This window comes from Aplysia californica, unplaced genomic scaffold (genome assembly GCF_000002075.1).
Source record: "Aplysia californica isolate F4 #8 unplaced genomic scaffold, AplCal3.0 scaffold00471, whole genome shotgun sequence".
NCBI lineage: Eukaryota > Metazoa > Mollusca > Gastropoda > Aplysiida > Aplysiidae > Aplysia > Aplysia californica.
Window position 1 is genome coordinate 510,586 of NW_004797741.1, and position 24,387 is coordinate 534,972.

General features: G+C 38.6%; 1 protein-coding gene across 1 annotated transcript in view; it reads left to right on the forward strand.

The window, feature by feature from the left end:
* Positions 1 to 23,904, forward strand: part of LOC101861529 (solute carrier family 12 member 3) — a gene marked incomplete at its 5' end in the record, with an annotated part of 31,586 nt that extends 7,682 nt beyond the window's left edge. The window contains 18 exon segments of the mRNA XM_013086480.2: positions 1,501 to 1,789; positions 2,319 to 2,425; positions 2,795 to 2,902; positions 3,745 to 3,868; positions 4,352 to 4,453; positions 5,256 to 5,411; positions 5,970 to 6,069; positions 7,147 to 7,258; positions 7,695 to 7,829; positions 8,263 to 8,369; positions 9,081 to 9,187; positions 10,689 to 10,954; positions 11,658 to 11,733; positions 12,427 to 12,541; positions 13,388 to 13,474; positions 14,315 to 14,432; positions 15,687 to 15,754; positions 16,883 to 23,904. Of these exon segments, the coding sequence (XP_012941934.1) occupies positions 1,501 to 1,789; positions 2,319 to 2,425; positions 2,795 to 2,902; positions 3,745 to 3,868; positions 4,352 to 4,453; positions 5,256 to 5,411; positions 5,970 to 6,069; positions 7,147 to 7,258; positions 7,695 to 7,829; positions 8,263 to 8,369; positions 9,081 to 9,187; positions 10,689 to 10,954; positions 11,658 to 11,733; positions 12,427 to 12,541; positions 13,388 to 13,474; positions 14,315 to 14,432; positions 15,687 to 15,754; positions 16,883 to 17,018 (2,313 nt within the window).
* Positions 23,905 to 24,387: the final 483 nt, after the last annotated feature.

Here is a 24,387-nt window from a genome sequence, read left to right on the forward strand (position 1 = left end):
GGGGGGGTTAATGTTTGGAGAATGTTCAAATGTCCAGTTCCCTTGAAGAAAAACCCCCCCAACCAAGCCAACAAATATTTTGTGAACTTAAAGCTTGTTTCTTTCAGAACAAAAATAGAATGTTTCAAAGTGAAGGCATACACATGCTAATGTGCGCTAACATATACACAACTTTGGACAAACAAAAGTGTTGAATATCTATTACTTCTCTGTGAGCTATTGAAAATGAAGGATTTTGGGGCTTTAACATTTTACATGTAATAATAATGTTTAATTTAGGAATACATGTAATTTGCCTGACTTACAATTGATTACGTGTTCGATTGCCATATTGTTTTGAGTTCTTTTTGTAGAATTTTATTTTTTAAGACAATTCCACTCTGCTTCTTTTCAATACTTTGTTGGCGCTTAAATGACCAAAATTGTGTCGATAGTGCCGTAAAACATCTACCCAATCAAAAAATCAATACTTTGTAAAGCCTGAATATGAGAATGCAAGAGTGTGAGAAAGATGTGGTTGGGCTTGGGAGATTGAGCTGGCAAATGAAAGTATTAAAATATTGAGCTTGTCAAATAAGTTGGCGAAGTCATTTGAGTCTTCCCCGATGGAAACAATAGAATGATAAGGTATAATTTGAACTGTTGAACCTCATATATTATAATAATTTATATGTATTTGACGATCAGACATGTTTTGCATGATCTACCAGTCATGTAATAACAAATTGTTTTCGTCATAGGATGTTGCAAAGCAGCTGAATAATCCAAGTTTATGAATCTTTGTTGATGTGTGTGGGCCCTTAGGTGGAAGTTGTCTGTCTTGTGAAGCTGTTATCTGACTAAGGGTGTAGAGACTTTTATCTTTCGATCCATCACCACAAGATGATAGTTGCAGGTTCTGTTCAGCTGTTGGGCAGTTCTGTACAGTGTATTCTCGTGGTTGGTTGGAGGGGACTATTGTGGGTCCTGCTTCTTTTTTTTCTTCTCTCTTTTGTCTTTGTCTATCTTTCTTGCTTTTGTCAGCAATATATACACGTTTTAGGATCAATCTACATCTCTTTACTCAAAGATATAAACCGTGAATGCTCATTGGGGGGATTAGCTCCTTTATATGTCCTTTATTCACTTTGAAATCTCGAAAAATGCATGACCTGTATCTTCCATTTTTGGTGGTTGACGGGTGCTCTGGTGTGGTCTGCTCCTTCTTTACTATCAAACATCTATTGTCATTTGATTATCACTCCTCCTCCTTTCTTGTTTTTGTTACTCTCTGATCTTTAGCACTTGTGTGACCTTATTGTGTTGCAAGTGCCATAAAACTCTTACTAAAACTAAACTCTACTGTTTTTGACAGATGGTTGTGGCAGCAGGTTGTTGGTCCTACATTGCCGTCCATCGGTTGTTTCTGACTGTCTGTTTTGCTTATTCACACTGCAAAATGACCTTTATCCTACCTATTGATGAAATTAATTTTTTTTTTTACGTGTCCACCCTTCCCAGGATGCTTCCAAGTCAATCCCCAAGGGTACGTTCCTGTCTATCCTGATCACTTCCTTGGTTTACCTCGTCATGGCTATATGTGTGGGTTCCTGTGTCCTGCGAGAGGCCAACGGGATCATGCTGGTGTCTACTGCTGCTGCTACTGCTGCGTCCAATGTCAGTGTCCTCCAGCCTGTCAGTGCTGCTGTCAATGGCTCTGTTGCCATGACAACAACAACTGCGGCCACAGTGGCTGGGCCTGTGGCAGCGTACTCTGTGAACACGACACCCTTTGCACTGACCTCCACTGGTGAGTACTGGAACAGAGAGAGGACTTTGATGATGGAAATTCATGAGTTAATATATTCTCTAAAAATAAATGTGAAACAATTCCCTGTCACAGACTTTATAAAGTTTCTTTTGCACTCTTCACAAGGAGCATTTCAAGGTGGGGATATAATTGGTTTTTCATAGTATGTGGGATTGTATGAATGCTTGTGAATATTTGTCAAGCACAGTTTGTTTTATTGTATAAACATGTTTTCATACCAGTGCTTTTTGCTTTGTAATTTCCACCCCTATTGTGTCTTGTTTTTCCAGTGAAAAAGGCTTCTCAGAAATTTTAGTCTCAGTAAAATCTTAATAATTTTGCTGTGAATTTGGAAGAACTGGTAAAAGTAGACTGCGAACTATTCTTCCTCCTCTCTCTCCTCCCCCTCCTCCTCCTCCCCCCCCCCCCCCATTCTTCCAAAATTATTTAGAAGATTTAAGTCTCTTCAGTTGTAATATAATAATATGCTGAGATTATAACCATATCATGTTTTCTCTCTTTGTTTCAGCTGCTCCCCAGTACAGCTCTGAGGACTATAGTTACAGCCCAGAGTTCATCTCCAACTGTTCTCTGTCTCCTGAACAGTGCAAGTATGGCCTCCTCTATGACTACCAGGTACATGCATCCCTGACATTGTGTTTGGACAGGGGATTAAGAGTTTTGAACAATTTGCCATTTTTTCTTCATGATAAGTTTTGTCATGGGTTATTGGGGGGTCCTTATTTTTTACTTTTTTCTCTGAATGTTTTAGACAAATCAGTTTAAAAAAAAAAAAAAAAAAAAAAAAAGTATTCTTTGTTACTCCTGATGTGGGGCTATTAAATTTCTTTCTTATCTGGCTGGTTGTTCCATTCACACCTTTCTTATACATTATGGGTTTCAATTTGCACTAAATTTCTTGGAAATTTTTGTCCCGTGTGTGTATTATAGTAATGTGATACCGGTTGGTGTACCAAGTGAGTTTTTCTGTTGTGTCTTCTCCAGGCTATTGAGATGGTGGCGGCTTGGGGTCCACTCATCCTGGCTGGAATTTTCTCTGCCACTCTCTCCTCTGCCCTTGCCAGTCTGATGTCAGCACCAAAAGTGTTCCAGGTATGACCAAACTTCTGAGTTGAGAAACGCACTGTTTTGCATTTGGATGCTCAGGTGGTTTATCCGTCTGGGGAGTTACAAAAAGTCTTTTCTCTGGTGTCTGTGGTGGAGGGATTAGGTGCTTTGTTGTTGCATGCAGAAGACCAAAACTCAATTCTCATGTAGGGAAAATTTTTAACACTGAGCATCTTGGTCTTTCTGCTGAAATATTGAATCCTTCTCGGCTCGGGTTGACCCTGACAGGTAGGGTCGAAGTCTGCCGTGCAAATATGTAAATTGTGTCATTGGGGGGCGTAAAAATACATATTTTTATATATTAAAATTTTTTTTTAAAGGAAGTACTTTCACATAGACTAGTTTTGCTACTCGCAGATACACCAAAGTACACACACCTAGTCCTTGGATGAAGATATTTCTTAACACGTGGTAGAATGTGAAACAAAGAACTCCTTGAATTGTCTTGGGAACTTTTCATTTCTGGTGGAGGTTATGCTGACTACAGATTTCTTTGTCAGAATATAAGTATTCATTCTCCCCAAAATCTGCTGTTTTACTGATATGGTATGAAAGCTTGTATAGTCCTTCTATGAATTTGTTTGAAAAATTTGTGAATTTTGAGTATGTTTTAGAATTTTTTGATAATGTTGAAAGTATCTACTCAAAGCAAGTATTTTGAGCGAGTAAGACCCTGAAACTACTGTGTAGAATATCATCATTTCTCATAAGACATTCTATTTGGACACAAGTTTCACTCTTTGCTGATAACTGGCACAGAATGCACTTTGTATATTTGATCTGTATCAGCCAAACAAGTTTGGGAATAACCTTTGTGTTTCCCTCAGGCGCTCTGCAAAGACAAGATCTTCCCACTGTTGGCCTACTTTGGTGTAGGCTATGGCCCCGGTGACAACCCCAGAAGAGCATTTCTACTCTGTTTTGTTATAGGCTTCGGTTTCCAGTTAATAGGTAAGACTGCTAGAGGTTCGTGGATGTTGGTAACTCTTATTTGAACTTTTTTTCTACATAAATTATGGTTCCCCAAAGAGTATCTGTGTCCATGGTTTTATTGAGAAGTTGAGAGTAGGATCACTGTGGCCTTGCAAGTAACCTCACTTTGAAAGAACCACCAAAAGTACAAAATCGGAAGACTAACTTTAATGTATTGTTGACGGAGACTTTTCCCCATGTCTTAGAAAAATAAGTAAATTTATTGTGGAGGGGTAATACTTTCTAATGTAGTAGATACAGCTGCCTATGTTATTCGCAAGGTACCAGGCAAATATATATTTGGATTGATGATTCTTGTGTTACTTCTAGTTTACATTTGGTTTTGACTTCCAGTTGCTAGATCTGAGACTATCTTTTAGAACAATAGTGGTTAGAATTGGGATGATAATGCCTTAATTTGTTCTGATTCCTCACTCTGATGTTTTTCTCATGTCATTTCAGCTGACCTCAATGCCATAGCACCTCTGATCTCCAACTTCTTTCTCATGTCGTATGCCCTCATCAACTTCTCTTGCTTCGATGCGTCTGTAGCCAGATCACCCGGTAAGATTTCTCAATTAAATATTTCACTCCGTAATGTTAAGCATCTACCAAAGGCTTGAGATTGCATGGAAATGATTATTGTGCTAATGATGACACTCGTCAAAATAATGGAATCCGAGAAATCTGCATTTTTCGGCCAGCTTGGAAATTTTCTTCGAATTTTTGTTTTTTGACTCACCATCTTGTATGTCCATTCAAAAACTCTTTTATGTGTGGATTTTATTGACAAACGTTGATTAAAGGCACAAAAAAAAAAGGAGTAAATTTGCAGTTTACATGGACTCCCAAGCTATGGAAGTCACCTAACTTTGGCGGCCATTTTATTGCTAATTTTACTTCTAAAACTAGGCGACCCCACCTCCTTCAATCGCAAATATCTCGACTTCTATTCAAGATAAATGGATATTTTTTTTCTTCCAAAAGCAAGGCAAATGAATAACCTTTAAGGTGATACCAATAACTCCATATGCCCCGAAATTGACGAGCGCCTGATTCCACTTCGTTGTGACACATATATGAATATGGTGTTATTGTCATTATGAGAAGTTGTTTGCTCAGTTAATGTACTTTAAGCAACAACCCTCTTTCTCCCCCCTCCTCCTCTAATTCTTATGTCTGTTTTTAATTTGCTGTAATATGCTAAATGGTTTCATACATTTTTAAGTCTATTTTTGTAACAAAAATCAGGACTCAGGCTTGATTAATGAATTTCTGTGTTCCTGTTATGTTTTTGTTTTGCGAAATAAATTTAGCGAGTTATTTTTGTTCTAGAACTCAAATGTGTCTTGTTGTCTGTGTGCAGGATGGCGTCCATCGTTCCGTTTCTACAACAAGTGGCTGAGCCTGTGCGGAGCGGTGCTGTGCATTGTGGTCATGTTCATCATCAACTGGATCACTGCGCTCATCACCTTTGGCTGTGTGGGCACTCTGTTTGTCTATGTACACCATCGCAAACCTGGTACGCATGACCTTCTTATTGCTTTAGTTACTAGCTGTTGAAGTCTATAGGCCTGGTCTGAAGGCTCACAGTGCTAGATTTAACCTCGTACTGAAAATTGAATTAATTTTTAGTAAGAATAAAAAGATGTGGCCAGGGACATGCAAGCATTGTGTCGACTGCTCTCCACCTTATGTACCTGAAAGTATAGGGAGAGAATAAGTAAGTATGAATAAATTATATGGGGTACTTTCGAAAGTGGCGTATATCTGCCTTCAAAGGGAGTGGCCGTAAAAGTAATGGTTGGATATTCTGTTGGTTGAAATTTTGAAAACTATGTGATCTGCCATCACCGAGATCAATTACTTTACTTTTTTACTTTTTTATTTTTGATAAGTGGAGTCAGTTATGTGTGATGGATCATGTTCTTGTATGTTTTTTTTCGTTTGATGGTATGTCTTTTCTTGTGTTGTTTCTCTCTGTTGTCTTCCCTCATACTTGATGACTGTTATTCTGTTTATGTGCTGCTCTATACTCAAAGAGACAAATGAATGAGTCACCTTTTGGTATTTGTTCCAGATGTGAACTGGGGCTCATCTACCCAGGCTCACGTGTACCGCAGCGTCCTCATACAGACTCTCAAGCTGGTCAGGATTGGGGAGCACATCAAGAATTTCAGGTTAGTATTTCCTTGTCACGTGTGAACGGTACATCTGTTCAGGAAACTTGAGTATGTCGAGAAATTTAGCACTTTTTCCTTTGTTGCATACTACGCGGTATGTTTGGGAAAGCCTACTAGATCTTGTTAGTGCCTCAGATATCTGCAATTACTCGTTTTCAATCTAATTTTCCAATTTTATGGCTTCTCTGTACATTGTTGGTTTCTTCTTTACTGTCCATCTTTTGTTTCTGCCTGTCTGTCTTGCGTGCCAACCCCACCCCTCACTTAAGGGGAGACGACGTACACTCCTGGAAAAATTTTCTAAACGAATGACTTTTATTCAATTTCATGTAATTGTGCAAGAAGTTCATAGGTAAATAGGATGTACTAGGGGTGAATTTGTTGAATTTTTCTGAAAAATGGGTCTCTGTGGTAGCCATCTTGGATTTTTAAACCCGTTTCTTAGTGCAGAAGAATTTCATAGTAAATATTGAATTATCAGCCTGAAATTTGGCACACAAGTACAAACCTATATGAACTGGGGATCCATGTAAGGATTTTGTCCTATCTTTAAAACTAAAAAAGTGAGCCCAAAGTCATTGGACCCACTAGAATCAGTTGACGAGATTTTGGGGTACATATTACAAAAAAATTGAATATTTCAAGTTACCAATATTTCCCAATTTTCTTTCATAGATCCCCAGAATCGATCTTAAAGCACCTGTACAACAAATTTGAAGCTTCTAGCTTCTGTAGTTTTTGAAAACTCCTTGCACCCGGGAAGTCACATATGTCAAAAAGTAGATTTTGAGAAAAACAGAAAAAACGGATTTTAAAAAGGATTTTTAGAGCAGTTTGCACTTTTCAAACGCCCTTTTAGATCATTTAGGGTGTTTTTTCAACAGTTTCTTCATTTTGACTCGATAGAACAGATGTCAAAGGATGTTTTTCAGCAAAAAACAAAAGTCGGATAGTTTGAAAAATTGTATCGATATTGCCTTGGATTGCCGACCCAGGTCTTCCCTTAATAGCTTGTTGTTGGTTATTGTGTCTGTGATGAAATCTCTATGACTCAACTCTTCTACTTGATCACAGACCACAAGTTCTGGTTCTCTCTGGTGAACCGGACACACGGCCGGCCCTGGTAGATTTTTGCACTCACATCACCAAGAAGATGGGACTCATGATGTGTGGCAATGTCATTGTGGTGAGTGGTGGCTTCTGTGCTTTGTTAATAGAAACATTATCTTTCTATTCTTAGTCGCTGTTTCAGCTTAGTGGAGACAAGCTTGCTCTCTGGATTTATTTTAATGCCTCTGAAACACCTACCCCCCCCCCCCCCCCCCCCCCCCTCTCCACACACACTCACAATTTGAGGTTGAGGGCATTATGTTCTTCGTTACATATAAAAGCTCAGGATATTTTTCATAGGTACCATACCCATTTTGTGTGGCAAGCGTTTCAGTTTTGCAACAGTGAAAAAAGACACAATTTAAGTTTAGAGATGGGCCTTTTACTTTTACAGGGGTGAATTTCTAGTTTCTGATATGTAAGGATCTTTTGGGTCGTCCTGTAGCAGAAAGCCTTTTATTTTTGGACAAGCAAAATCCATAGTTTCATTTTTTCAATGTGCCCCTACATAGGGTACTCAATGGGAGAATCTGCGCCAGTTACAGTCAAGCGCTCCATACGCATACTTCCGGCGGCGACACATCAAGTCTTTCTACTCAGCCACCACAGCTTCCACGTTCCAGCTGGGAGCTCAGGCCCTTATGCAGGTCAGTCACTTTGGGGTTTCAGGTCAAGTTTGACGCCGATTTCAACATATTTTCAGTTTTGTCATGAGTTAGAGCCTCTGAATTAATACTGAAGACTTAGGAGGTGGATTAGAGAGCTTTGATGTAAAAATGATTTGAATCATGGCCCACGATCAAGGTGAAAAGTAAGCCTTTTGATATGAAGAGAGAAATGTGTGTTGTCGTAGTAATTCACAAGTTCTCCTGTGTTGAAGTAAACTCTTTACACTAATTCCCATCAGTATCAATTCTTGACACAGAGCTCTATTTATGTAAATAACTTTCATGGCTTTGTTCTGTTTTTTGCATTTAGCTAGAATACACTTCAAGAGAAAGAAAGTTTTGCTGATGGACTCATAATGTGTCGACAGATGTTTTCATATTACAGTCTCTATGTACCTATGTCTATCTACAGAATGTCGGTGTGGGAAAGTTCCGTCCCAATCTTCTGATCCTCGGGTACAAGTCCAACTGGCAGACAGACAAACCTGAGTATGTCCAGCAGTACTTGGGCGTCATTCAGTAAGTTGTACATGTTTCTTGTGATTTTTGTTGTTGTTTTGGTTGTGTGTGTTGTCATCATCATTGTTTATCTCACCCTGGACCAGGATACAGGCCTCGAACAAATACTCTCCACATTTCCCTATCCTGGGCTAGTCGCTTGATATGTCACTCCATGTCTTCCCACGTTTCTGTACATCCTTTTCTGTGACTCTTCTCCAGGTTGCACGTGGTCTTCCCCTTGATCTTTTGTTGTAGGGAGTCGAATAATTTGCTATAAAAAAGGACCCCAAAGTTTTCACAGATTTTTTTCTTCTTCTATTTTGCATACATTCCAGCCTTTTTCTTCTGGTTCTCTTTTCATTGGAATATAGGGAAAAACACAGCAGGACCAATTTAATAACATTGTAATCACAACCAATTAAAAAATTTTGAATTTAACCATTTTTGTAAAATTGTGCGTAGACTGATTAAAAAAAATAAAATTTTCTTCTTTTTTAGAAATTGTTAGTGTAGAAATAGAATGTGGACTACATCCTTCTTGGAGTCTTATGTATGCAGAGGTGTCCTGTGTATTTACTTTCATTTGTTTGATAAAAATGGAATGCACCCAAACAGTGGTAGACTTCTGTTACGACATGTCTAAGTTCACATCTATGATCAATATTACCTGTGGTGTTGTGATACGTCTGTCTTCTCACATGGTGTTTTTTTTCTTTTCTTTCTTTACAGTGATGCTTTTGACCTGAAGTTTGGTGTGGGGATTCTTCGTGTGAAGGAAGGCTTTGGTTTGGACGTGGACACAGCAACCACCTTGTTTGATGGCCAACAAGATGAAGGTGACACTGATACATTTTTTTTTTAAATGTGCATTTTTAAGAGCTTTTTAAATTTCTTTCTTTGAAGAAAAAAAATACAATGATAACTATCACAGCATAAGGCTCAGACAGAATGCTCTATTTATCAGTGCTGGTAATTTTCTGCGGATTGGCGGCTTTCCTCTTTTTTGTTGTTTCCAAAATATTACTTAGACCTGCATGTTTGCAGACAATCGTCTGAAATCCGACAATGGCAACGCGACCCGCGAGGCGACCGATGCTATCGCTAGGCCCACCTGTATCAGTCAATGTGCGAAGTGCGAGGCCTGGCCGACTGCCAGCGTCCCCCTTTTCTCCCATCGGCTTTGTCGGCACTTTCGTTGTCGTGCCGACCACCGACTGCCGACGTCGGCGTTTCCGACATAATTGTCGGAACCTGAGTAGAAATGCGAATACGAAAAAGGACGACGACCTAAATTATCTACTTTCAGTTTCGTGCTCGAGCAGCCATTTTTAATTTCATTTTGTTGACAAATACAATTGTTCAGATCGTGTGGATTCATTCCAGTCCGACTCACTTAGATTTATTTAATAGAATCTAGATCTAGATTTATATACTCTAGATCATTATAGACCTCAATGGAGGATTCATATTCCAATTCTATTTTGTCAAACTCTATCATAGGCTGTGCTGTAATATTAATGTTGGTAAAAGGCATTTCATCAGGTGCGTACCGTGCGTGAATTATTTATTTATTTAGAATCTAGACCAAGTCTAGACTCAGGTGAGCCCCTCTGTTCGGAATCGGATGCGGATTTCTAGTTCAAGGCCTATTCCTATTCATTTGTTCTACAAGATCTAGATCTAGATCTAGATTTATTTAGTTTACTAGATCTATATGCAGGATTCATATTCCAATTCTAGAATCTATTGTGTTATTGTATCAAACCCTATTATTATAGATCTAGCAATATGTAGATGTAGGCCATTATGCTCCTTGTAACTTATTGTAAGCCTTGTTTGTTTTGGAGTGTGGTTTTTTAATTTTAAAAATGTTTTTCATTTTGGACTTTTGCTGGCCTTTTCACATGAGGCTCGTTGCAGGTTCTTTTTTGGGGTAGGGGTAGGGGTAGGATTAGGTGTCCTCTTTGTTGTGTTTGTTGGGGTGGTCGCTCGTTACTCGGAAGTCCTTCCTTAAGACACCCACAAAAGCTCTTGGGGGGGGGGGGGGGGTTGCGCAAAATTTTCAGACAATCTGGTTGAGGCTCACATGCAGGTCTAATTACTACAAATCTAATACTAACTACTGAGTTCTATGATGAAATTTCGGGATTGCAACAGGGTCGGAATATTTTCCTCTTTTTTGGCTTTTTCTCTTTATCAGCACTGATTTATAAGCTCTAAGATAAATGTTGCACTTAAAAAAAAAACCCCCAGAAAAAACTCGGCCTGCAGAAACCTTAATATAGATGAAGGAAAAAACACTTACTATCTTATGCCTTCCTCTTCCAACTGTCTCAGATGCCAGTGATGATGATGAAAGCCCCAGAGGAACTCCAGTCAATGCTGCCGAGCCCCATGGAGGCAGCTCCAAGCACAGTGGCCAGGAGGTGGCCTTGAATGGGGACGTGGAGAAGGGCCAGGGCAAGAAATCAGGGAAAAAGGGAGACAAGAAGGGAGCTGCCCCTGTAGTAGTTCAGATTCGTGTGGAAGACGAGGAGGAGGGGCAAGGAGACATGACTGAGCAGCCCAATAATCCTTTGCTGCTGAAGAAACTCAATACCCAGGTTTGTGGAAGGAATTACGTGGGGTTTCGGGAAGCATGTAAAGAAGATGTAGTTTTGGAAACACAAAAGGGATTTATTTCACTACGTATTTCTCACAAACATGTTTGCATGACACATGAACCCCAACTTTCTCCAAGCAAAAATGCATACTTCATTATCACTTTATTCTCTACATCAAACGTCAAAGGCATTTTCAAGTAGGCATGAATTTTAAGATTAGGGACTATCAGATGGTATGGAGTGTGAAATTTATGTTTACACAAAATATGACACATTGGATGCAGGTCTGTTCAATTGTTGCTCATGATCAAGCCATATACAGGATTTTGACTTGTCAATCTATTACCATGGCACAATATTTAGGGGGTTCAATTTTTGTTGTCCAGCACCATAACCCAGTCCTTACTAAATGCAGCTTAGTATTTCACCACGGGGGTGTACATGTTTTTTTTGTTTCAAATATGATCATTAGTGCCTTCTGGAGAAAGTTCTGTTTGTCCTGAGAAAATATCAGCTGTGTTAAGGAACTGATCCTTGTGACTGACATGGTGGTGGGCATGTGATGGAGTTAATCATTAACTGTTTGCCTGTCTCTTCTTCTGTGGTTCATATTTCATTTTTATAGCTGTTACGGGTATAGTTGATTCTGCTTTTGTGTGTATCATTCAGTAATGTCTTTTTTGTCATGTTCTTTTTATTGTAGGTGTTGAAGACAATGAATAAATTTCGTAACAAAGAGAAAGGCTCCATCGATGTCTGGTGGTTATTTGATGATGGCGGTAAGTGAAGCCCAGCAAATCCTGCTTTTGTCTTTAATGGAACTGACTTAATGGAACTGAGGAACTGAATTTTCTTTGTAAAAAAGATGCCTTTTTTTTTGGTAGCATTTAAAGTTTAGAGTTAGTTTCTATATTTAGTAGTGGTCTCCCTCTGCAAAAGTTTTTCTGAAATTCATATTCTATTCATGGGCTGGCAAGACAATTTTTGTTCCAATTCAACGTATCGGTGCCCAAGGGACATGATGCATTGTAAAATGTTATGTATTATGTACTTTTGTCTTTTTCATTTTTGTTTTGTTTGTTGAGGGTTTTTTTGTTTGTCAATGATAGGGTATTTATGATTTGTTTTATTTATAAGAACGTATGTTTTTTTGCAATTGTGACTCTGAGAGCTTGTAAGAAGTGATGTCAGTGGGTTCATAATGCAAACCTCCCTTTTTTTAAAAGAGATTCTGCTTATTTGAGAACGACACTACACCTGAAATAAAAACAGTAACTGTTTTACTATAATCAGCCAAATGGAACCTGCAAATGTTTTGATAAGTTTCCATTGCTGACCTTTTGCGACGTAAAAAAAAAAAAAAGGAATTTCGAAATAGGAAGGGCTCTGTGTTAACTGATGACACGTGACGTCAGCAGCTTGCTGACATATTGTGCCAGATCCAATGTACATGACGATGTCTACTCCTCCAGGTCTGACTTTGCTGCTGCCGTATATCCTGACCACAAAGGCTCACTGGCGGGGCTGTAGGCTCAGAGTGTTTGCTGCAGGGACCAAGAACGGAGACTTGGGATATGAGCAAAGACAGTAAGAGATTCTTATTTCTTTTGTGATTGTTTCTTTTTGTTGATTTTTGTTTCCTTTTCTAGAAATCCTGGTGACAATTTGTGAGGGGCGGAACAGTTGTGCCAACCTTCTCTCTTCTATGTGAAAGTTTATATTTTTAAGAGAATGAATCTAAAAATATGTTTCAACATCTATTGAGACTCGTTCGCTTTTCATGTTTCTATCTCTTTTACAGTATCAGTTTGGTCTTCTTATGTACATCTTGATGAAATGTGGCAGTTATTGTACATTTCGTCCCAACTCAGCATCAGGGTGGCTGTATCAGATACTTTTCAGTTTTTGGTCATGATAAATGTTGCTGCTCTTGTTTTCTTTTTTACAGTCAGCTCTCTCTCCTCTCTTGTTGTATTGTTTAAGTAAGCTTTTTACGGTACTTGCAACGCAGTTAGCTCATATAATTACTGAAGATTAGAAGTCTTACAAGAAAGTAACAAACACATAAAAGGAGGAGAGATAGGACAACAGACAGATGATAGGAAAGAAGGAGCAAACCACACCAGAGCACCTGCCAACCACCCATTTCTTGTCTCTGACTGTCCTTCAAAACAAAATTGTCTTACAGCAAAATGTGTGAAATCTTTTAATAATGTGTCAAAGAGTATACGGTGGGAGGGTGGCTCTGACAGTGAACAATCTTTCTTCTTTGAGTAACCTTTACTCTTTCTGTGTTGTCTTGTTCTCCAAGTGCTGAATGTCCGCATCTGCTTAGATGTGCTTTTCTTTGACTTGAAGGAAAATGTGAAGTGTTCTGTGTCAAGGACCACCGAGTATTTCAATGCATTAAGTGCAGTATTGCTGTGTTCACAGACTGGCCACCCTTTTGTCCAAGTTCCGCATTGACTGCAAGGACATGACAGTGTTGCCTGAGATCAACAAGAAGCCCAGTGAGGAGAGGTGAGAGGATTGGTCACATCAGTGACCTGTGGTGGGGGCTGGGGTCTTGTCAAATGACCTGTACTATTGAATTTTAATACAGTATTTCTTATTTGTATTTTCCTTTGTTTATGATGTATTTTGTCTTTTCACAACAAAGGGGCTGTACTTTCCAAAGTGGGAGAGCATTCAACAAGGAAGATGCTGTGATTGTAGAAAACTTTGTCTTTGACTGTCTTTTATAGAGATTTTAAAGTGGCCTATTATATTTGCTTTTGGGAAGGGCCCTGGGACAGCACTACTTTACTCCATTTCTTTGAACTCTATAGCGGACTGCAGCTGGCAAAGCTTAATAGCTCTTCTAGCTGGCATAGCCGTTTGGTTTGTATATTGTGGTCTCACATGACCACAGCTGTGATGCTGAGTGGATCTATTGTGTTCCTGGCTGGGATAACACTTCCCATATTTGCCCAACTTTGACTTTGTCACGGCATGTGGTATATTGTGATTTTTTTTTTTCTCAGTCTTGCCATTTTCAGTGTATTATTAAGGCAGGAGTGCTTCTAATCAGTTTATTCTATCTTTCCATAGTATCTGTCTATCAACTTGGTTTTCTTTCGGTTGTACTGTAGTCTTAATTTTGTGTCTGTTTTCTTTTTCAGAATTTGTTTCAGAGGAAAAAGTAAAATGATTATTGTATAGCCTTGTCCTTGTCCAAGAGTAGATGGAAAGAAAATAAAAAGAAACGTTATATTTGTTAAGTGGCTGAAATGGCAAACAGTAATCAATAATTATTTAGATGTGCTACTGGCCTTGTGTGTAAAATGCCTAAATTGACACATGAAGTTTTTCTCTTGACAGTGTGAAGATGTTCAATCAGTACTTGTCCAAATGGAGGTTAAACTCGCAGAATGGGGAAACAAAGAAAGATTTTCCTTGGAAGGTGACAGATGATGAGCTGGAGCTTGTGAAAGAAAAGGTTTGTGATGTTTTAAAGCAGCTCTTTTTATGACTAAAGACAGCAATGGAAGGAGTACTCTGGGAATACATAACTTGATAGTGTTTGAAGGCTTGACAAGCTGCCATGCTTTGTAAACTTTGTGAGGGCGTAAATGTTCAGTTGAAAGGATTGGATCAGCCAAGGGAAGTTGGGAAGTCCTGTGATCCTTCAAATGGAAGGATTCTTCCTGGTGCTTTAGCAATAGCTTGTGTTTGAACATACAGTCAACCTGGTTAAATGGCCAACTGTCCAAGATAATTACTTGGACAAATGGCCTCTCCCCACTTCCTTCTTTGCATTTGTAACTATGTTATGTTGATGTTCTCCAAGGTGTCTACCTGTCTAAGGCACCCACCACTTTTATCCTTGACAATGGGTGGCCATCTTGGACAGTTTTAACTGTATATAGCAGTATTCTTGCATGTAGTGCATATTATGTATAATATTATGTCTCCCAAACAACCACAAGCATATTTCAGCTAGTCAACATAGTGCAGAATTTTTTTCTGTGCAAGGGTCAATGTACCTTCCTAAGGACACACTGCTGTATTCCTTCACTTCAAACTATTTCCACTAACAAATCTTGACAATTTTTGTTGTTGCAAATCTGCTTTTCCTTACCACTGGACTGTCGGTCACCCCAACTGTTTGAAAATTGGGGTTGACCCCATTGCACTTAGACAGTGCTACCACACTCTATAAAGAAGTTGTTGTTCCCCTGACTGTTTTCAGCCCTGAAGTTTGCTCTTGGCTTTTGTTGTGAGGAGTGAGAAATGAAAAACAGTGAACTGTTTAGTGTGTTTTACGGCACTCACAACTGCATTAGGTCATATGAGCGTAGTCTGTGTGTTTATGGCCTACTTTCCCCATCTGGCTGTCATTGTAGCCTGCACCCTTCAACATGTCAATGTTTGTGGTAAAAAAAAAACATGACTGTTAACAATGCTCATATACAGAAGCTTTTTTTATGGCATGTTTCTGTTCATCTCAAATAATACTGAATGATCCCCCCTCCCTTCCATGCACGCACGCACGCACGCACGCACGCATGCACGCACGCACGCACGCCCGCAGGGAGGCAGGCAGGCAGGCACCGAGGCACGCACTATTCCTGTGAGCACAAGCAGACACACACACACACACACAATTGTATGGTTGTAAATAAAATAATGTTCACAAACTGTACTACTCTTAACGAGAGGTTCATGTCCATTCTTGTGATTTGTTCTCCAGACACAGCGACATATAAGACTGAGGGAGCTTCTGCTAGAAAGATCCATAGATTCTTCCCTAATTGTGATGTAAGTAGAAAATTGTTGACCACGTGCCAGTCTGAAGCCCTCTGTGCTATCGGATTGATTACTAATTTATGCAAATGTAAAGGTGAAAGTAACCATTATTATACATCTGCATAAGTACTTTATGTGGCTGTTCAGTAGGAAGGATGATTTTACTCCTTATCAATGGCAAGTCGCTCCCAGTGGCTCGCGGTCGGAACCACTGTGCCTATGTGCTGCTGGCAGCAGTCCGAGCACATTCCTTTACAATGATGTCAACCTACTTTTCGATAATTGCCGAAAACAGGTCTCTTTTTCTGGGAGTTCATTCATTGGATAAAGAACTATCAAAATAGGTTCACTTATTTAGATTTAATCACCAGTTTAGTGATGTACATGTCACTTTCAGATTTCATACCAAAATATGGCCCCGGCATAATGGGTTTACTTCCCTCAGAGATAAAGAGTTAAGGGGAAAGGCACTTCTTCAGCTTAAGAAATGGAGAGGGCAGGAGTGATATATGGAGTGATCCGTTCGACATATCCACCTACTCTTTTGGGGTCAATAATCCTGAACTGTTGCAAACATTTTGTGCTGCTGCATGGGAGGTACACCATACTTTTAAAAATAGTTGTAAGAAAAGCCAAAGTTTTGAGGAAAGAAAGTACCTGAAGTCAGTCTGTCAGAATGGAATATTTTTTTGGGGTCTTTTGTGGAATGAGATAAACTTGCACCGTCTTCTTTCATTGGTGACCGAAGTTTGGAGAGTGACCATTGAAAGTTGCATGCTTAAAAGATGTTATGACTTTGGGATGCTTTTTTCCCATCTTAATCTTTTATCATAGTTTCCAAATACTAGAGTGCCTCACTACTTTATCCCTTAAGGTTTTCTAAGAAAAGGTTTTTCTTTTATTCTGTGAAGAATATAGTGTTATGGATGTTAACATTGCCGGGAGGTATCATTCAGAATATTTTCAGAATTTCAGAGATAAATAAACATTCCCAAAACTTCTAAGGTCCATGTTAAAAAGATTAATGTAATGATCTGCTTTGTAGATATGATATCTAATGTTGCCATGAAAGTAGGAATATCATTTTTAAAGACTTTTCTCAACTTATACAACACTTTTACCCTTTGGCTGTGTCTACAGGACCCTGCCTATGCCCAGAAAAGGCACCTGCCCGGCCGGACTCTACATGTGCTGGATCGACACGCTGACCCGTGACATGCCACCCATCCTCCTTGTGAGAGGCAACCAGACCAGCGTCCTCACCTTCTATTCATAGTTCCTTCATGTCAAAGTACATGCGTGTATGCATGCATGTAGAAAGATACACACATACAGCGAATGCTGTCAGTCCAACAGTGTACTTTTAGGGACCATTCACTTGAAAACTTGCTTCCTGGCCGTGGATGAGATTATTTTACTTCTAGGTACTGTGTCAGTATCATCACTGTGCTAGATACTGTGTCAGTATCATATTGTGCTAGATACTGTGTGAATATTATATTGTGCTAGATACTCTCATAGTATCATGTTGTGCTAAATACTGTGTTGGTATCATGTTGTGCTCCATTCCCACTTTTCCTCATTTTTCTGTGAGGCACTGGTGTGTGTGTGTGTTTGTAGGGGAAGACTGTATCTTAATGTTAACATCATTTTTAAGACAGTTGTCAGTGCTGTTCTGCCTCCTTTCTCCTCCTCCCACAACTGCAAATATAAATGTATTGTCAAATTGTCTTTCCATCAAGTTTGTTGCTTCACATCTCAAAGTGCAAGGAATGTTTCTTAGAGTGTGTAAGGCAACTGGAGATAATTTGCCCAGATTTTTGTTCTGAATCTTGACTTTTGAATTTCTGATGGAGATCAGTCTTTTATCGATTTGGGTTTTTTTTAAAAAGCAAATCTAGTTTATCACAATCAACGTTTCCTGACGCAAATCCTCACCTTTCTTTCTTCACTTCACATTCTCCTCTTTTTCTTTTTTGTCCCAGTCTCTTTTCTTCTCTCCTGCACACACACTCATATGTGCACGGCACATAATGTATACACATATCGGTAGTCTTGCTTCCAGAGCATTTGTTCACAGCTGAGGGGTAACGATCTGAAAGTAGAGGATGTAAGTTAGAGATGGAATAATGGTGTATTTTATTATTAAAGTGAATTAGAAGTAACTTTTCAAGGTTTACTGAGGAAAAGTACACTAGTACATAAAATAATTGTGGATCACTTGTTATTTAGTAGTGGAACCTATATTGTTCTTTTTTCTTCCCATTCATTAATGGAATGCTAGTAAGTAATGTGTTATAGGGGGAAATGTACTTTTTTGTACAAAATATTTGATCAACGGCAGATATATATGATTGGAGAAATCCAGACACTTTTGCTTATAACAATCTTTGTCAATTTTTATCAGAACTTATATTTTATTTTGTAATTTTGAGACAATTTACTGGGTGTTGATCTATTGACTATTTCTGCATTACCTGAGGAAAAGTAAATGAAAAGTAGCTGATGTCCCTCTGCTGTGACTGTTATGTAGATATTTGTACCGACGAGAATGGTCCCACCCTCATACCTTTTAGCGGTGGGCACCTCATGTTTCTTGCACTCCACGCATCCCGTCCAAGCAAAAGAAGTTGTTGCTGTTATCGCATTCAAGCTGTACCGCACGCTCATGTATTTAGAATTTCCATGCGAATATGCATAGTGTGTTAGTTTTCCATGTTATCCATCTATTGTCTTTCCACTGGGACCAGTGAAGAGGAGATGGAGACTTAGTCAGAGAATGACAGTTCTTCATAAGTTATTTGTACAATAGCTATTTATAATCTGGATATGTACACTGTATGTGGGACTGAGACCATGTGAATGCTCACCTGTTTTCAGCCTGTGGTCTCTTGTTGATCCTCTGTTATTAAGGAAAGCCTCAGTATTGCCTTTCTTGTACAGACATGAAGGTGGAGACTAACACAATTTGTTTTGAACATTAACAGGAAGGATTTATCAGTTGTGAATCAAAGTGCACTTTCTGGAGACTTGTCAACTTTGTTGCTATTTTTCTTCTGATCATCCAGTTCTAAGTACATTTTTTGTAGAATGGAAGGCTGCAGAAGTGATGTTCAGGGATAAAGTTGTGTATGGGGCAAACTTGAATTCTGCTTTCAAGATGAAATGCTCCCTATCAAGAAAGTACTGATAGTTTTTTTTGAAAATCTTTCATTCTCTTCACAGATAAACTCTATTCTGACTGTTAGACAGTCTTATTTATCTGTTTGTGATCTTAGTCAATCTGGTCAGACATAATGTTACTGTTAGATTTAATGAGTATAGTTATGCAATGTCATCTCTCATGAATCTCCAAAGATGTTGGTGCATGTTTTGTGCAGGTCTGTCTTACACGAGAACTGGTGGACTTAATCCCGTTTTTCTCCACACTGGTTCATGTTTGGTATTTTTTCAAGTTGAAATCTGTCTTCCAAAGCTGATTTTAAAATTTGAGCAGCTGAGAGTATGAGCTATAAAAAGTGAAAATGTGTTGAGCTTGAATGTTGCTGCTAACTGCACTGAAAGGAGAGATTGATGAAGTGTTGATGAAAAGCTGTAATATTGTTTTGTTATGGGGATTTTCATGACATTATATGTGGTTTGTTGTTCAACAAATGTAAATATTGTTTGTGACATTTCAAAAGCTGTCATTCTTTGCATCATGGATGTATTTTTATGTACACAAAAATGTTAACCTCATTTCTTTTGTCTGGCTTTCCCCTATTACTCTCTTTGACTCTGGCCCCTGTCAATTTAACAGTGTAAGTAGGTGTAGGTGTATTCAAAAAAATGGTGCATATTTTACAAATTCATAGCCTTCTGTATAGCTTTCATATACAAAGGTTGTTAGGTTTGATGGAACCTTTTTTAGTCTCTTTGCATGATTTTGAACCTGAGGATTCATTGATCGCGTGCTGCTTCTGTTAAAAGGAAAATTCCAAATGCAGTTTTTTTGGTGCCAAGCAGTAATCAGCTGTATGAAAAAAAAGTTTTCATGACACTGCAATGAGAGATTGAAAGAGAATAGCATTAAAGCCCTTATCTTGTAGTGAGAGGTGCAGTCTGTGTTGATTCTAACACCCAGACATTGTGTTTGGCTTTGCCATCTTTGTATCACCTCAAAGTTGAATGGTTCTGTTCAGTTTAGGTCACTTTTCGTCAACAGGCTACATTAGTTCATCATAATATAAGTTTTATCACTCATAGTTTTGAGCATGGTAGAAAAAAAGCGTATCCTGTATTCTCGTCTTTTTCTGACTAGAATTTTAATGATTTGTTTTATTTCTTCTAAATTTGTTTGAGCATTGAGGCCATTTTATTACAGGGTGGAAGGCCGTTGTATAAAGGGTGCCGTAGTGGGTCACTTTGAATTTGGTGAATTCAGCCATTGTCATGGCACCTTGACAATATGATCACTGTGGACTGCAGTAGTAATCTTAACTCACTGAGTTTGACCTTCTGGGAATGTAACGACTTTTTAAGAGAACTTTTCTTTCTTGAATAATTATGTTTTAGCATGTAACGAAAAATCTTCAGTTGAAAAAAATGTCTGTTAGGTCTCTTGTGTTTACTTACAAGGGTTTATAAAGTAGAGGGATTAAATTAATAGCCTGTTACTTCCTTAGCTGATGGAAATTGTGTTTTATTCTGAAGCCTGTCCCTCTTGTTGCTGGAAACTGCTGGTCTCACTGGGTCTGTGAGAGAGAGGAGAGCAATGTCTCAGGATACACCTGGCTGGTCACTGTGAACCTGTGACTGGTAGAAGCACCAATATGTTGATATTGCCATTTGAGTATTTAAAATCACATTCCTGTACTTTGCCCTCAAAGCTACAACATTTGTCATTGTGTTGTCCAGACCTGTCTCCATACATTATGATATGTAGTCATGGATATATGTTCTGAACCTAATGAAGAGGAAATACTTGCTAGCCTATGGTTTGTAAATGCCTTTTGCTCTTGCCTCGCCATGCTTACACCTGCCAGGTTATGGGAATATGTCTTCTGTCTGTGTTCTTGTTAGCTGCAAAATAGCTTTTGGATTTCTGATCATTTTAGGAAATGAAAAAAATCTGCATTACCTTGATAAATTAAAAATGGTCTGTATCTTCTTTATGCATTTTACATTTAAATGGTGGGTATCTTCTTAATGCATTTTACATGAATGTTGATGCAGTAGTTACATACAATTAGATTATTATTTAGATAAAAGACAAAAATTGATGCAAAAAGATTTTACATTTGAAAATACAGAGAACCTTTTGTTTAACTGTCTTTGAAAGAAAAAACTATCTATCTCCGCCTCCTGCCTGTTTCCCCCGCATGTTGATTCGGTAAAGTTTCAGGGTCTTTTCAAGCTTGTCTTTTGATGACTCAGTGTTTTTGTATATTGATGACCATGCATTTTGGTCTCTTTATATGAGCCACTTCAAGCTATCTTTTAATGACTGTATGTTTGTTTTCTGCACGTGTGTACTCTCTCACTGTTTGTATGTGGGTAGTTGACAGGTGCTCCAGTGTGGTTTGCTCCTTCTTTCCTAAAAGACATCTATCACCCTTATCTCTCCTCCTTCTATTTTGTGTTTGTTACTCTCTCTGATCTCTGGCACTCATATGACCAAAGTGTGTTACAAGTGCTGTATAACTTTCACTAAAAACAATGTCTGTACTGAAGACTGTAGCCCAGCTGTCTCTGCTGGTTCTGCTGGTAGAGCACAGACTGTGTGTGTTGTGGAAAACACGTCAAACTGAGAGGGTATTCTCCGTCATTTCATAGATGCTTTGTGATCCATTTCATATCATGCGTCTTTGTGTCATGGTAGAGTTACTCTCTGTGTTTCGTTTACAACACTTCTTTTATGTATCCTGTGCATGTGTGTATCCTGCATTTGTATATATATATATGTGCATGTAATTGTTTGTTTGGGACATGCGTGCGTACTGCTTGTCCTGCATACTGAGGAGTGATTATGACCTGGCAAATGATGCATCCTGTCTAAAGAGATGTCTTCTTGTCGTCTGTGCCGTCATCTCTCAGTGAAACGGGAAAAGTTCCCAACTCCCAAAAACTGGCAGGAGAGAAGATCAAGAGTAATGGTGATCCAAGCTCTGTACATCAACTGTGCACTAACACTGTGTTATGTTCTACAGCTTGGTCAACTTAAAGCAAAAAATCTTCATGTCCCATTGATCAGTTGCAGTTAAGATTCAAAAACTCTACTTATGTATGTAAATTGTTTGTACAGGAAACATTTGTGTGGCTGGTACTTAGTGACGGAATATCCTTTTGAACTTGCACACTGAAATAGTCCACTTGAAGAAAATGTAACTGATGTGTAAATATTTAAGTTTTAATTTTCTCAGGTTGGCAAAGGTTAAGACTAACTTTTAGTTCTTCCTACACAAAACGTGGTCCTAGATGGACATTGTTCCAGGGGTGTTTTTGTTTGCAAAGTGCTCATTTTTGTCTGAGATGTTTTTGTCCTTGTGGTGCTTTCATGAAGTCAGAGAGAGGTTTCAGGCTGTTGAGGGACTGTTGTTAGCTTTATGCTCTTTTAGGATTGCTTCTCATTCTTCTTCTGTTTTTTAGTTATACCATTTCAGTTTTGTTTTTTCCGGTGATTATGTGTACATTGCCAAGTCGATTAGGTGTCTCGGATTTCATTTGCAATACTTATCCCATATGTTCGTTTTTGTGCAATTTGCATTATTCACTCAGATTTTTGTTCATTCCTCTGCAGGAGTTGAGTCTCGAACCTATAAAATACTCTTTGATTTTGATTTTTTGTTTGTTTGTTTGTTGTTGTTTTTTTCTGTTTTACAAACCTTTAAAAAAGACTCACTAACTAGAATCTCATCATTTATTTTGTACCAGTTGTCGTCCCATTTTTATTTGCCACAGGCACACTCATTCTCACACTACATGAACTCAAATGTAAACTACTCTGTGGGGCACCCTGGTGTATTTTATTTACTTGGGGGAAAGTATCTACCGTGGGAACAAAGTGACAAATTGATACTTCCCTTGCTTCTGTTCCTCTTCCAGGTGTCTGCCCTCCTGATAAGACTAAAGTTTTGCATTTCCTGGGCGCGTTTCTGTGAATGTGTTCATGTCATCCCCAAGCTTTAACCCCGCCTCATCTTTTGGCCTGTGTCATGGGCTCTGTTCTCATTATTCCTATGATTTTTTGTGTCTATAGTTTGCTAGACTTTGTGCCATTCTATTGATTCTGTTTGTTTTTATTTGTTTATTTTTGGCATGATAACATCTTTAAAAAAATATTTATAAAGGTAGACTTTGTACCTAGCCGTGTGCTCTGAGGGGGTGATAATGATAACGTAGGCATTCCTTAAGGTGTAAATCTTCCTCTTACACCCTGTCAGTGACCTTTGAAATTTCGTTTGAGTTTGCTGCCAGGTCTGTTTTCAAAAATTTGATAATTATTTCAGGTTAAATTTTTAGATTTTGCTAACATCCTGAATAACCCATTATGTCTTAACAGACAAGATAGGGGCCTACCTAAAACAAACTGGGGTTTTAGGCATGGTAAATGACTGCCAACAAATTCAAATGTCACTTTTACGATCTCCCAACGCGAAATGACTGTTATAGCTTCAATGTGCTTCTCTTTTAACTCTATCTAGACTGTTGCTCTGTCTGCTTGGCACTGCTGGAGGTTTCTGGCCTTTGGTCAGGGAACAACCCGAGATTTATGAAGGGATTGTAGTCAGGCCTGCTGTGTCATCTGCACGTTAGTATCGGGAGTCAGTTGCCAACCCTGAATCATTGTTAGAACAAAAAGAGCAGACCTGGGGTTTTTTTTTAGTTCTATACTAATAACTAATAAATTTCTTTTCCCGTGAACAAGAACAATCAAGTTGAGTGCCTTTATGAGAAAAAACAAACAGTGGTGTTACTCTAAATTGTGGCCAATGCACATACATGTATTGTCATTATTACTAGATAGCTGCCATGTCTCTAATTTACTCAGATCATATTATATATATATACTTACATTCTAACATTCAATAACTTGCCATGCCATTTTAAATTTTACTCACTGATCAACTCAATGGCCATATACAGCACAGTTGTACCATGATATTTAAAATTTTTGTTTGTCATGACCAAGTTTGTTTTTTTGGTTTCTTTTTTTTTGAAAGAACTCTGATAATTATCTTTCCTCCGTTGAAAATTAAGGCTGAAGCCAAATATTCTTAGTTTTATGTTTTAAACTTTTGTGTTCTGCAATGATTCATGCAATGTCTCTCATCATCCTAGCATTGCTACTGCCTCAGAGGTACACTTGCCGAGATGTCTACCTGCCATTCCTAATTTTTTCCAGTCCTTCATAGAATCTCCCTCCCAGTCTTGAAATTGTGGACATTTTTCTCACTGACATTTAGCTCTTTATCTTGTGTTGACTGAAGGAGTTTAGAATTATCATGTACATGTAGTTGTGTAGGCAGTGGTACAAGATGTCCTTTAACAAAAGTTCTGATGCAGTCTTGTCAGTTTGTTCACCCAGTCATTATTCATTATTGAGGAGGGGGATTGGGGGGGGGGGGGGGGGGGGGAGGCTGTTTGAATTGGGATTTTGAGAAAAT